The 13,208-nt window shown below is 32.7% G+C and overlaps 1 protein-coding gene across 1 annotated transcript in view; it reads right to left on the reverse strand.

Moving 5' to 3' along the window:
• Positions 1-271: 271 nt before the first annotated feature.
• Mef2 (myocyte enhancer factor 2) overlaps positions 272-13,208 on the reverse strand; it is a 174,303-nt gene continuing 161,366 nt past the window's right edge. The window contains exons 5-11 of the mRNA XM_089848196.1: positions 12,874-13,077; positions 9,790-9,954; positions 9,456-9,591; positions 9,135-9,331; positions 8,013-8,112; positions 7,651-7,774; positions 272-5,246 (exon numbers count right to left, since the gene is read on the reverse strand). Coding sequence (XP_089704322.1) covers positions 4,955-5,246; positions 7,651-7,774; positions 8,013-8,112; positions 9,135-9,331; positions 9,456-9,591; positions 9,790-9,954; positions 12,874-13,077 — 1,218 coding nt within the window. The 3' untranslated portion in view covers positions 272-4,954. The remainder of the gene's footprint in view (positions 5,247-7,650; positions 7,775-8,012; positions 8,113-9,134; positions 9,332-9,455; positions 9,592-9,789; positions 9,955-12,873; positions 13,078-13,208) is intronic.

Genomic DNA, 13,208 nt, shown 5'->3' on the forward strand with positions numbered 1-13,208 from the left:
AAAGCCGCGGAACACGGACGCGGGTGCTTGACTCTAGTTCGGTCGTCTACCGCCACGAGCGTCTCACGTTTTGGAGGAGAAAATTCAGAAACCGCTACAAGAGGGCCAACCGTTGGTGTCTTATCAAGAACATTCACTTTCGCCAAGTGAAAAATTTGCTTACCTCAATGCTTCTAGTCCCTTATCCTACTTCTGATCCAAATTAGATACAAATTTAACGACACTGCGTCATACGAAAATAATAGTCAATGTGTTAAATAATAGAACGCCATTTTTTAACATCTATTTTAGTTTTTTTTTATTGGGGGGCAGATAAAAATCATACAACTATCTGCGGACAATTATTTTTTTGTTTGTTTGAATGCAGGTTTTTTTCTCCCAAAATATTCGGTTAAGCGTCGTACGTGTTAAGGGAATAAAACACTTTCATCAGATACAGAAGTAATTCCTTAACAGTTTTTTGTCGTAACAAGTTTATGTGGTCTTTCAAATCATAATTGTTGTTTAATCCATGACCAATGTCAAACCTCAAAATCATCCGAAAGATGGATGTCAGGTTAAATGCAAAATCGTGCAAATTAAACGATCATTATTGCTTAGTCGGGTTACCAATTAGTTATAGTCATTTATCATAATTTATGTTTTTTTTTTGGCACACTATTTAATATTACCAATATTTTTCTCGTTATCGTTATCGTTAAGGGTTTATGTGAGTTTTCCATGAATCTAAAAATTAAATCTGTAAATTAAATGAAATGACTCTCTTTTTCTTGGAGAATCCAAAGTAATACGCGCTTTCAAACAATTAATTATATTAAGATATTCCTAATTTATTTACATTTAACGCAGTCTCAAATTGGTAATTATCGAACACAGAAAAATTATATAAATAAATTGATCTATGTACATATATATTTTAAGATTTTATGATTAATATTAATGCGCAATATTATTATACAAAGCAAATAACGTACGTGTTAAGATTTCGAAACTAATTTTAAATTTAACCCAAAAACAAACAAAATTTCAATTATGGAAAATTTACATGACAGTTACAAATAATTAATTAAGAGTAATTTAGAAGGCAAAGTTTCATTAATGGATCGAGTGTTTTTGAAGTAGCTTTACACGCAGAATTTGGATAGTTAAAATTTCTCAAAACAACGTTAAGCGTAACTACCCATAAAAACACCCGTATCTTTAAAGAGACTTAACCCTTGGTTGACGTAATTAAACTTTAACCTGACATCCAATAAGGGGATTAATTTTGTCGACAACTTTTCTCATCACGTTCATTTAATTAAAATTAAAATTAATTTCAACATTAGTCGAATCGAAAACATACAAATTAATTCAAATTTCTATAGTAATGTATGTATGTACGTTGTTTGTATTCAGAATTGGCTGTTCAATACGCGATGGAATGAGAAAATGAAAAATAAAACCGAAAAAACACAGTAAATGAAATTAGATTTAAAACACTGAAGCACGCGAATCTATTGCACTATCAGTCACAAAAATGTATTTTAACGGTTGAAACGGTAAAAAAAGTCAAATCTCATCATCTCACATCTCCTAATTAAAATGAGGGGTAATTAGTCCGCAATCAATAAATTTTCAGCGACTCAACACGAGACCTTTTTAATCAATTAAAAATAAAAATCACTCAAACAAATTGACACACTTAAAAACACTGTATTAGCAATCATAGAAAAAAATATCTTTTTTTTTAACTATCAATTATTTATAGTGTTGTTTACTGATTTTTTTAGGTTTTAAAGGATTTTTCCCTCCAAAATTTTTTTCTAATTTACTAATTTCATTTTTTCATGTACCCTGTTTTATTAAAATTAATCTTTTGATATATTTTTTGGGGGGGAAATGGAGGGTTGTTCTTTTTTTTTTAGTACAAACTATGTCTTTTAATTTATTATACTCTGTTCAAACAGGGAATGTTTTTAATATACTAGAGAAAATAATCTTCTAATACTATATGTCTCTCAGTTTTGCTTAATTTTAACACGCTATTTAATTTATTTTAGTATAGAAAAAGGTTCAGTATTTCAACAACTGTTAATTTCTTTTTTTTTTTTTATATTTTAGTGGTTAATATGTTTTATATCTTATTGTTTTAGTTAATTTTTTGTTTTCTTTTTAACAAGCTTTTGGTATAAAATGTTTTGTATTTTCAATTCTAAATGCATTAACTACGTTAATTCTGAATAATTCTCACTAATTCCAACAGTAGGCGGATTTAGGCTTTTTTTAATGTACTTCTCTAAAACTTTTTTTATTTTATTTAACGGGCGTATTAACTCTAATAAAAAAAGGAATTTTATAAATTCCATTAACAACCCCTTTTAATTTTTTTAATTAGTGCCTATTTTTAATTTAGGTTTTAATATAAGCAGAAGTGAGATGAGACTAGATGTAAAGAGCTCTAGCATTGGTAATAGATCCTGGCAGTAGTGAACAAATTTGAGGATTTTATGCCGCCGCTTCCAACTCGCCTACACTAGAGAGAAAAAAATTGGCCGAGTTCCAAAAAATGTCCTACCCCCTTCCCCTCAACCTAAAGCCGCGGAACACGGACGCGGGTGCTGGAATCTAGTTCGGCCGTCTACCGCCGCGAGCGTCTCACGTTTTGGAGGGGAAATTCAGAAACCGCTACCAGAGGGACAACCGTTGGTGTCTTATCAAGAATATTCACTTTCGCCAAGTGAAAAATTTGGTTAGCTCAGTACTTCTAGTCTCATCTTACTTCTGATATAAGGTTTGTTTTTTGTATTTAAAACTTGTTTTTTTGAATTTTGTTTTTTGGACTGCGTACATATAGGTGTTTTTCTCGAGGAGGGAAAAAATTGTGCACTTTTGTATAATTTCATTTCATTTCATTTCACGAGTTTTCAAGAGAGTGCTGTTGTTTGTTTGATGGTTTTTGAAGAGTTTTAACCAATATGTATGTTTAGTATCGCGGTTTGTTTAATGTTTATTTATTTATTCTTTACTTTCAAATGAACAATATCACAATCTGTTTAAGCCACAACCACAAACAAACTTTTTTCATTGGGTGGCATGAATTTTCTTTTTTTGGGTTATTCAAACGTTTAACAAGATTTACATTTATTTAATTTCCTAATTAATGAAACTAAGTAATATAATAACGAGAAGTATAACACGGAATTATGCTAATAAGAACAATGGTAAAAGGGGCTGGAAACCATTAAATTTTTTTTAATTTAAAAAGAAGTGTTCTGAACCGAATTTAATATTTTCAAGAAATAAAACACCACGTTGGAAGATATCTATTGGTTTAAAAAAATATTTTACGAGTATCCTATACTGTAAGCCCATAAATTAAGAAAAAGTTAAGAATAGCGTAAAGAAGTCGTAACCGATGCAAAGTGTCACAATTTTTGTTATTATATTACTTAAAAAATGATAAAACCAAATTAAAATAATTAAAAAAATGAGTTTGTCGTAATTTATTTATTAATTAAACCCAAAAATTTATTATTTATTTATTTATTTATTAGTTTCCTGAGAAGCTTAATTAATTAATTTTAAACTTGAAATATTAATTAATTTCTTTTCATTAAATTTAATTCTAACAATTAATTTATTTATTTATTTATTTTAAAACTTATTTTAATATAACTCTTTAGTTACAATCTTTCAAGGAACAAACATGGGATGGGGCTATTTATTTATTTTTTTTTTTCATTTATTTAATATTCATTTTCCTAAAATAAGTGTATTTTAAGTCACAATATTACTTCAATACCATATGGTATCCATTCTTATATATTTAAGTTACGACATTTTGTGCTTTTAAATCCAATTTTTTTTAAGTCTCAAGGAAGCCCCTTGTGCAAAAAAAAAAAAAACATAAACAAAATTATTTTTACTCAATAATAATTAATAATAATAATAATAATAATAAAAACAATAAAAAACGGAAATATATCTACTGACATTCCATTTTTGTCTATATATATTTATATATTTATATATATGCATGTATATATATATAACGCACCCCTCTCTAACATGGTCCATTTTTTTTCTTTTTTGGAGGCCAAAAAAAATGTTTGTTTTTTTTTTATATTATTTATACATACACACTTCACTCTCTTCCAAAAATATCTTTTTGAACTGTTCTCAATATTCTCTGAAAATTTAAATTTGTTGCAGGCACTATGGGATTTGAATTTTTTTTTTTTTATATCTTGATGAGGCAGCTAAGTGTCGCAAGAAATAACTAAAAATTATTTTCCGAAATACGAGAATTTTTTTTTTTTTTTTTTTTTTCATTTAAATGAAAAATATTTTAGACGCACTTCCGCTCCGCACTGGGGAGCAGTGGAGAATGACTTCATATATCCCTTTTTAAGTTTTCTGGTTCCTATCCTTAAGGTGATTTACAGTCTCTTTACTATATGACATTTTTTTTTTTTTTTTTTTTTCAACATTGGACTGATTTTACAATTTGAAATTTTTCGTGAAAGTAAAAGCTTGTATATCACTGGTTTAGTCTTTAATTTATTTGTTTGTTTGTTTGAAATCTTGAAAAAACATTTTCTTTTCGTATTTATACTAGAGTTAAGGAAGTTGCAGTCACGTGTTGTTCCACCTTACGCGATTGTTTATCGGCCAACACTATATAGTATAGTTTTCATCGCAGTGTTTATTTTTTTTTTTTTTTTACAAAACTAAATCCGAATTTCCGAATGTAACTAGCCAGCCAGCCAGCCTATCAGACTATAATACCTTTGTTTCAGACTTTCTAACATAGATAAAAAAATCCTCAGTTCTTATGGTAGGTAATAACCGGATTATCGTAGTTTCAACCAACAAACCAACCAGGGTGTTTGACGTGGCTAATTTTCGACGTAGGTTAATTAATTTTATCTCTCACGATATTGTTTTAGAAGTAGAAAACGGTGGCGTAACACTATGTGGACCAACCGTCGTTGGTCATACGCGGCCTTTTCTTACTGGACTGCGTGTCGTAGTCCGAACTACCGTTGGAGGGATCGGGGGATGAACAAACGGGAGTTAAAGGTTGACCGGGCGATAGATGGTTACTGCTGCTGACGGAAGATGGCCGATGTAAATTGATGGAATCGCGAGGTGGAGAGATGGGCTCACTCTTTATTTTGACTGACAGAGGAGATGTGGAGGGAGGTGGTGTACCGCTGTTAATGGATAAGTGGGGGAGTCCGGAGCCTGCTGGGGTATTCGGGCTATAAAAGACATCAAAAATAATCAAAACTTTAGTTACAATTACTTAAGTTAAATAAATTGCTTAGTATAACTAATAAACCTTTGGTGCTATTGTCGAGGTATATATAAAAATATCTAAAACTATCGATAAAATTTTGACAAATGACAGAAGTAAAGCATTCTGGCATTAAGTGCCTTTTATGGCTATTCTAAGCTGGGTCCATTCCCTTTTCTTTTGCTGCCCAACATTTGTTAATAAATTTTTAGGCATTTGTTCGATATTAAGAAGGTTTACAACTTTGAAGACAGTCAGGCAATCACGTAAAATAAAACTATCACCTAAGGCTATGGCAACGGACACCACAGCCTTTCCAGGTAGTTTTAGGTGCAAGTATGTAGCCAGGGAATAGTTTTTCACCATTTAAATTTTCTAACTCTACTATCTTCTGTTTAAATAATGCTACTAAATACTGGACCAGGAACACCTAACAGGCAATTGGAATCATTGTGCCCCATATCTTCCTTGTTAATTTCTCTGCGGGTTTTGTGGGCTGGGTTTGACTACTACCCATCACGCGTCACAGTTCTGACGTCTTATTAACTGCGATTTCATTGGTTTTTTTCAACAAAGTTCCTATGCGCGCATGGTTTAACGTGCAGCGAAATATATTATTCGAAAGGGTAAAATTCGTCAGAATTATTAGTCTAGCTCTTCCCACAAAATCCGCCTAGATACGTTGAGAAAACGACTACACAATGATTCTTATTAGCTGTATGAATTCCTGTAGGGACTAATAGACCTCGATGAAAGCACCTTGAAAAATCATTATCATTTTAACTTATCAGTGACGTTTTTCAAAAATAATCCACTGCCCTCTACCGCAGGGAAATTTCGAAAAGCGTCAACCTAGAATCCTAAATGACCTGTCCATATTTTTAACCTCTTATTATAACACCTAGTGGTTTCATTAAAAACGACAATCTAAAAATTTCTTTTTCCAATTAGCACCAAAATGATAACACTTATCATGGGAATTTCAACATTTAAGAAAAATTATAAATTTTTACGTTAATAACTCAAATTCATTGAAAATCAGCAAAAACAATTCTCGCAACTATCTACATTTTTTTTATACACAACGGTAACAACGCATAACAAAATCAAATAAACAGTACCAGTATGACAAACACACGTTTTGTTAGTTTTTTTAAAAAACAAATTAATTGTGGTACTACCATTACTAAACAATTGAACTCCTTTCAAAAAAACAATGTTTATTTCATTCTCGTTCCAAAAAAAAAAAAAAAAAAATTAAAACTGTACGGTACTTACAAACAAATTCCTCTTATAGGGAATTCCTAATATCGCTAAAATTTTGTAATTGTTGAATTCAAAATAAAATAAAAAACACAACCAGAATTCTACTCAAAGCCCGAAATAGACACAGCTATAACCACTCAAATTTCAAATGATAAAACGTTTCTCAATCTCTTTCAAATCAATCTAGAAATAGGCCTGCAACACTCTTCTTTCGAGCTAAAGCCAACTTGGGAAGGGGGGAGGCGTTGTTCATATGCCTTTAGTTTCTGCTCATTTCCAAGCAAGTGTTTCAAATAAAAAATTTCAAGACTTTACAAACCGAAAGACAACATTTCAAAGATTACAACAAAAACTTTTATTTTTGAAATTACATTAAGTTAAATGACATTAAATTTAAAGTTACTAATTCCAATATATCTTGTCTTTCCGTCGTTTAAATTGCATAAAATTTTGCATACACGCGCATTTACACCTACGCTAGTCGTTAATCGAGACAGTTTTGAAAGTGTCAATTATGTAACTAATTAAGCGAATAAATTAATTTAATTAGTGATGAAATTAGTTAAATAATTGACATTTTGCAAAAGTGTCTCGATTAACCACTAGCGTAGGTGTAAATGCGCGTGTATGCAAAATTTTATGCAATTTAAACGACGGAAAGACAAGATATATTGGAATTAGTAACTTTAAATTTAATGTCATTTAACTTAATGTAATTTCAAAAATAAAAGTTTTTCACAATTTTGTTGTAATCTTTGAAATGTTGTCTTTCGGTTTGTAAAGTCTTGAAATTTTTTATTTCAAACACTTGCTTGGAAATGAGCAGAAACTAAAGGCATATGAAAAACCCCTCCCCCCTTCCCAAGTTGGCTTTAGCTCGACCTTAAGATACGAGAAAACATGCTACACTAGGCGTCACATTGTAGGGATTAATATTGACATATTCTTCAATCGTTTTGGGAATCATGCACGCCAATTTTCCAAAACTACGTTGGTTTTACTAGACAAGCGCAATTCGGAAATACCAGGGCATTTGGATTAAGTAAGTATTTCGACATTTCGAAGCTATAGTTTTTTTTATGAATGAGTGACGCAGGTCTCACCTTCCATGGCCGATACTGGCCGTGGGAACAGCTGCAACCAGTGGGCTTTGAGTGGACCAGTTATGTATTAAACCAGGAGAATTGAAGCTAGACAGACCAACATCCGCACCCAGTTGAAAATCACCTAGAAATACAAGAGCTCAATGCCTAACTTATCCCCATTTTAACCTTTTTTTTTAATTATATTGGGTTTTATTTCGGTTTAATTTAATATATTCGCGCTGGGTTCTAAATTTCTACGATTGTAACTCTAATCATTTCTACTTGCAGCGCATTTTTTTATTTATTTAATTAAAATTTTATGTATAGTTAATTAAGACGGAGAAGAAATAGAATATATAAACTTTTTTGTTTGTACTAACCGGGAAATGTTGTGGCGAGAGTGGACGGATACATGGGAGTGATACCGGGTGTGCCGACTGAGACGGGTGTGTTTAACGTGCTTCCTACTGATCTTGAATTCTGTAATAAATTTAAACATTATGTGTTAATTATTGGCGAACAATTAAGAAGAAATTAAAGCAACGAGACAAAACAGTTCCAAAATCACAAGAAAACGTTTGTAAAGCAGAATAAGCAGAAATGGTAATTGCGAAGTTGCATCCAATGAGGAGCATATGTGGGTCGACATGGGCACCGAATTCACGAATGTCGAATTTTTTAATATTCTGTCCGTCTCTGTTCAAACCTTACCCAACTACTCTCCCGCCACAATAAATAGTTACTAATTTTCAAAATGGCTACCACAACCAAATTAGTAATGGATATTTGTTTTAACTCTATATTCTTCTCGTGCTGTTGAGGAACGTAAGACTTTTAACGAATATTTGTTTAAAATCTATATTTTTCTCGCGTTGTAGAGGAACCCAAGACCTAATGGTCTTAGAAAGAACTGCCACTCTGCCACAGATAGACAAATATTTTGATTTACTGTGGTTTTTGTCAACCATCTCCCCATTGGTTAAAAGAGACGGCAAAGACAACCGCCTCCCCATTGGTTATAGAGAGACAAAGACAACCGCCTCCCCATTGGTTAAAGAGACGACAAAGACAACCGCCTCCCCATTGGTTATAGAGAGACAAAGACAACCGCCTCCCCATTGGTTAAAGAGACGACAAAGACAACCGCCTCCCCATTGGTTAAAGAGACAACGGAGACAACCGCCTCCCCATTGGTTAAAGAGACAACAAAGACAACCGCCTCCCCATTGGTTATAGAGAGACAAAGACAACCGCCTCCCCATTGGTTAAAGAGACAACAAAGACAACCACCTCCCCATTGGTTAAAGAGACAAAGACAACCACCTCCCCATTGGTTAAAGAGACGACAAAGACAACCGCCTCCCCATTGGTTAAAGAGACGACAAAGACAACCGCCTCCCCATTGGTTAAAGAGACAACAAAGACAACCACCTCCCCATTGGTTAAAGAAACATGAAGCTACACACCAAAATCTGCGTATAATTTAAAAGAAATGAACTTACAAGCGAAGATGTTGCTGAGTGCGAGCTCGGAATGAGGACTCTAAGACTTCCACGATGGTTACCGGGCGGAGAATTTCCTTGCTTGTTCATATTGTGTTGCTTATGGCTTAAACCGGGTGAACTACTTCCAGGGAGGGATGAGGGAGAACTGGAGCGATGATATCCGTTAGACGTTGGACCATTGATATCCAACATTCCTAAAAAATAATTTATTACTATCAAACAAAATTCTCGTCTTGACATGAATACAAAAAGAAGGCTTAGAAAAATGTATTTGACATTTCATGGCCTTCTGTAAGTGTTCTATTGAATTCTTTTTACCAGATGAACTGGGTCGAGGACTGACGCTTGTATGGGGCATTTGAGGCGAAGGTTGCATCATGTTCACTTCCTGGACGCCATATGGAGCATTGACTTGAACGGACATAGGCCCCAAATTCTGATTTAGTGACGGACCCTAAATAGAACAAAAAAAATTTTAAATTAACAAATTATTTTATTAGTATTATTATTTTTTGAAAAGTGATATGGTGAGGCCAAGATTTAATTTGCACATCTTCAAGATGTTAACAAATCGCACGACAATTGTTTTAAATCGATTTAAAACTTTGGATCATGCACTTCTCAAAAATACATATTGCCGTGTTTAAATTACCCTGCTTCCGTTTAGTTGTTGAACATTTCGCTGCATCATCATCTCAAATTCTTCATTAATTTTACTATACTTGGCCTCTGACCTTGGAGTTAAAGAATAGTCCCCGTCAGGTTCAGGGCTGTCACAACCATTCGAAGAGCCCTTGTGCTCCTTTTTACTTAATGCCTGGAAAAAACAAAAAGATAACATATATAATGAGATTATTGACACTTAAAAACGCAGCCATAAGTTATATTTTTAAATAAACATCTTTATGTAGGCTAGTGCCAGTATTGCTTCAAAATTTAGATTTTAGTGCGAATCTATCAAATTTGTAAAAACCATCGATGCTACTTCAATGTGATATTTCCTCTAAGCACTACACTCCACAACTACAAGATCGTTTCTTGAGATAATTATAATGAGAAAAACCAGTGGCTATAGCCTACGTGTAAAAGTCCTGTCCAACCCATGGGGTCCCCAAATTTGGTCCGAAAGAGCCCCCAAAATCTTTAGCCTACGTTGCAAAAACCTCATGGCGATGCAACTACTGTTACCATAAATACAGATCATCTCGAACAGTCTGTAAAATACTATCTCGGGTCAATAGGCAAACGGTATTTTCGAAGGACGTATAATTGTACTTATACCATAAACCCCTATCATCATACTCGACAATCCATGTTTCAACTAAAATGGTGGGTGTAGTACACTTATATAAAATATCTTTGCCTTTCAACAAAAAATAAAAAAACCCCAAGTATAAATTAAAAACCAGTTTAGAAGAACCATAAATTTCCAGGTTGAAATATTAAACCCGTCATTTTATTTCCAGAGATGAAATTTCGGCTTCTAATTTTTTTCTGTGATTTTTTTTTGTATTTTCTTGACCTACATATGGTGGTGGTTGTCTGTTAAAGGTCAAAGACTGAAAACGAAGTTATTCTTACGGGCATTATTTTAAAGAATATAATGCTAGCCACGCCGTTTCACAAAGAAATAAAAACTGTATTGTAAAACAAGTTGAGGAAACCAAAATAAACCTCTCCGAGTCGAGACGCAATTAAGAGGTTTTTCTTAAATAATTAAATAAATTTAATTGATATTCATTATTTTAATAGTCATTAATTTACCTTAATTATAGGTAAATCGTTTTAAGAAACTTTATTCCTAAAATCATTTTAAACATAGCTATTGTTGACGTTTGAATTCAAGCTTATGCCTCTTTAACAATTTTTGGAAGTTTAGGGTATATAAGGCGATTGATTCACAATAAATAACAAGGAAACCCGCAATTGCGTGAACCTTTGGTGGAACCCTTGCCATTGGCAGACTTAACGGTTCTCGTAACCCTAGCGGTGACGCATACACACACAGACAGACAGACATGTCCAGTGTTATACACCACCACTCGGAGAGGTAAGAATAAAAAAAAATTTATGTTTTTGAAAGTGTAATACTTTTTTTTCTGAACGTTATTTCTTTAGTGTGATAATCATTTGTAGAAGAAAGCTTAAATTAATGATTAAAATATTTTAAATAATTAACATTGTCACTTCTTTTTCAAATAAAGGGCTAATTACACGCCCTCAACAGGTATTTTTGAATTGAAGCAATATTCCAATTAACTACCAAATGAATTGACCTTTTCAGTAAATGGCCCTGGTTTTTTTAAGTATAACCTTGAAGATAACTTCTCACATACTATGTTCAATATGCGCAACGAGATTATCAGAACGCTAAAATTGGTCATAATAGCTACGATTATGAAAACTTTAATGGTTTTAGCAGTTTAGAAATTACACTTTCTGTCATAATCAAAAAGATTCTCATATTCACAAAAACATAACGTAAAGTGTTCGACAGAGGGACACTCTTGCTGGTACCAACCATAACGTATCATCCCCAATATTTCTGGCATCAAGATAAATATCGAGAAAGGGCGAGCTTTTATAAACCGTTCAAGAAAATAAAGAGTATATACACTATATTTTTTGTTTCAAGTTCACTCAACTTGGTGAAAAATGTAGGTCAAGAAGCGCGTTGCGTTTCTCTCTTCGACGGGCCATAACAGACATTCGCTTCGGGGTCATACGCCTCCCGCTATCTAAATTACCGTTGTTTTTTCTTTCTTTTTGATGCCCAAAAATAGGACAACGTTCTCTTCGACTCTCGAAACCGTCCAAGAGAGAAAATAAAACTAAAATAAAAAAAAATCACCATACTAGAAAATCTCGAAAAGAAGAGAGTGTTTATGAATGTAGCTGTTACATTGTAGAACGATTCTCTTCTTCAATTGATTATCACGTTTTAGCCTTCATTAAAAGGTGCTTTGAAAAGAACTCAATGAGCAGCACCGAGTGCATCCAAAAAATAACTTAAAGTTGGGAATTTTTAAAATATCTAAATATAAATTTTATTTTTTCCCAATGAGCCTTATTGGAAAACGTTTTTGTATTTTTATGCATTACTGCATATCAATGGACCAATGACGGATTAATTGCTATGTTATTTTATAGATAGATATCTTTTCGATACAATGTGAAAACATTTCATTATATTCGTCATATATTATTATATAAAGTATTTTATCACTTTAGTTTAGGAAAAACTTGATAGAAACTGAATTTCCCTTCAGTTTTTTGTAATTTATTTTGTCTTTAACTAGCACTTCTTTACCTTGATTTTATGATTTTTTTCTAGCTTCTGAACTCGAATCATAGGCCTACCAACACTTGCACCGATTGACCATAAAGTTATTTATAATGTTAAAAATACAAAGAAATCTTAATTAAAGCCACCAAAAAAATTATTTTTAAGTAAGCCTAATTGGTTTTCCTGTCTAGGCCAGTAATCAATGAATTGTAGCATAAGTTTATAAATTATTTTCCATAAGTATGACACTATACCTATACCGCGTAATGCTAGAGACTTACAGCTGGAGCTAGTTCGAGAACAAAGCGAGAACTTATGATTGTAGCTTTATAATACAACGCTTAATCTTATCAAGTAGTTTAATTCGTTTAAAATCCTTCACTTTAAATTTTTCTGGCTCGTGTACGAGATATATTTACGCAAATGTTAACCAAATGTTATATAATTTACCTCTACAATATCACTGTTAGTTCTGCTTTCGTGAGGTTCATTGTACTCGGTATACTTCAGGAGAACCTTGTCCATGTCTGTGCTGGCGTACTGGAACAACTTGTTGGTGCTGTTGAAGATGATCAGCGCGATTTCACAGTCGCACAAAACACTCAGTTCGTACGCTTTCTTCATCAAACCGAATTTACGTTTCGTAAACGTAACCTAAAGACGAAATAAAAAAATCAAAATGTTCTCATTAGTTGTACGAAAGTGACAAAAAAACGCATCGAACAACTTTGATTTCCTACATATTAATTTATATATTTTATACTTCTTTTAATTATATTTCATTT

This window comes from Phalangium opilio, unplaced genomic scaffold (assembly GCF_054372755.1).
Source record: "Phalangium opilio isolate 3A_F unplaced genomic scaffold, DU_Popi_V2 ptg000009l_1, whole genome shotgun sequence".
In the NCBI taxonomy this organism is placed as follows: Eukaryota; Metazoa; Arthropoda; class Arachnida; order Opiliones; family Phalangiidae; genus Phalangium; species Phalangium opilio.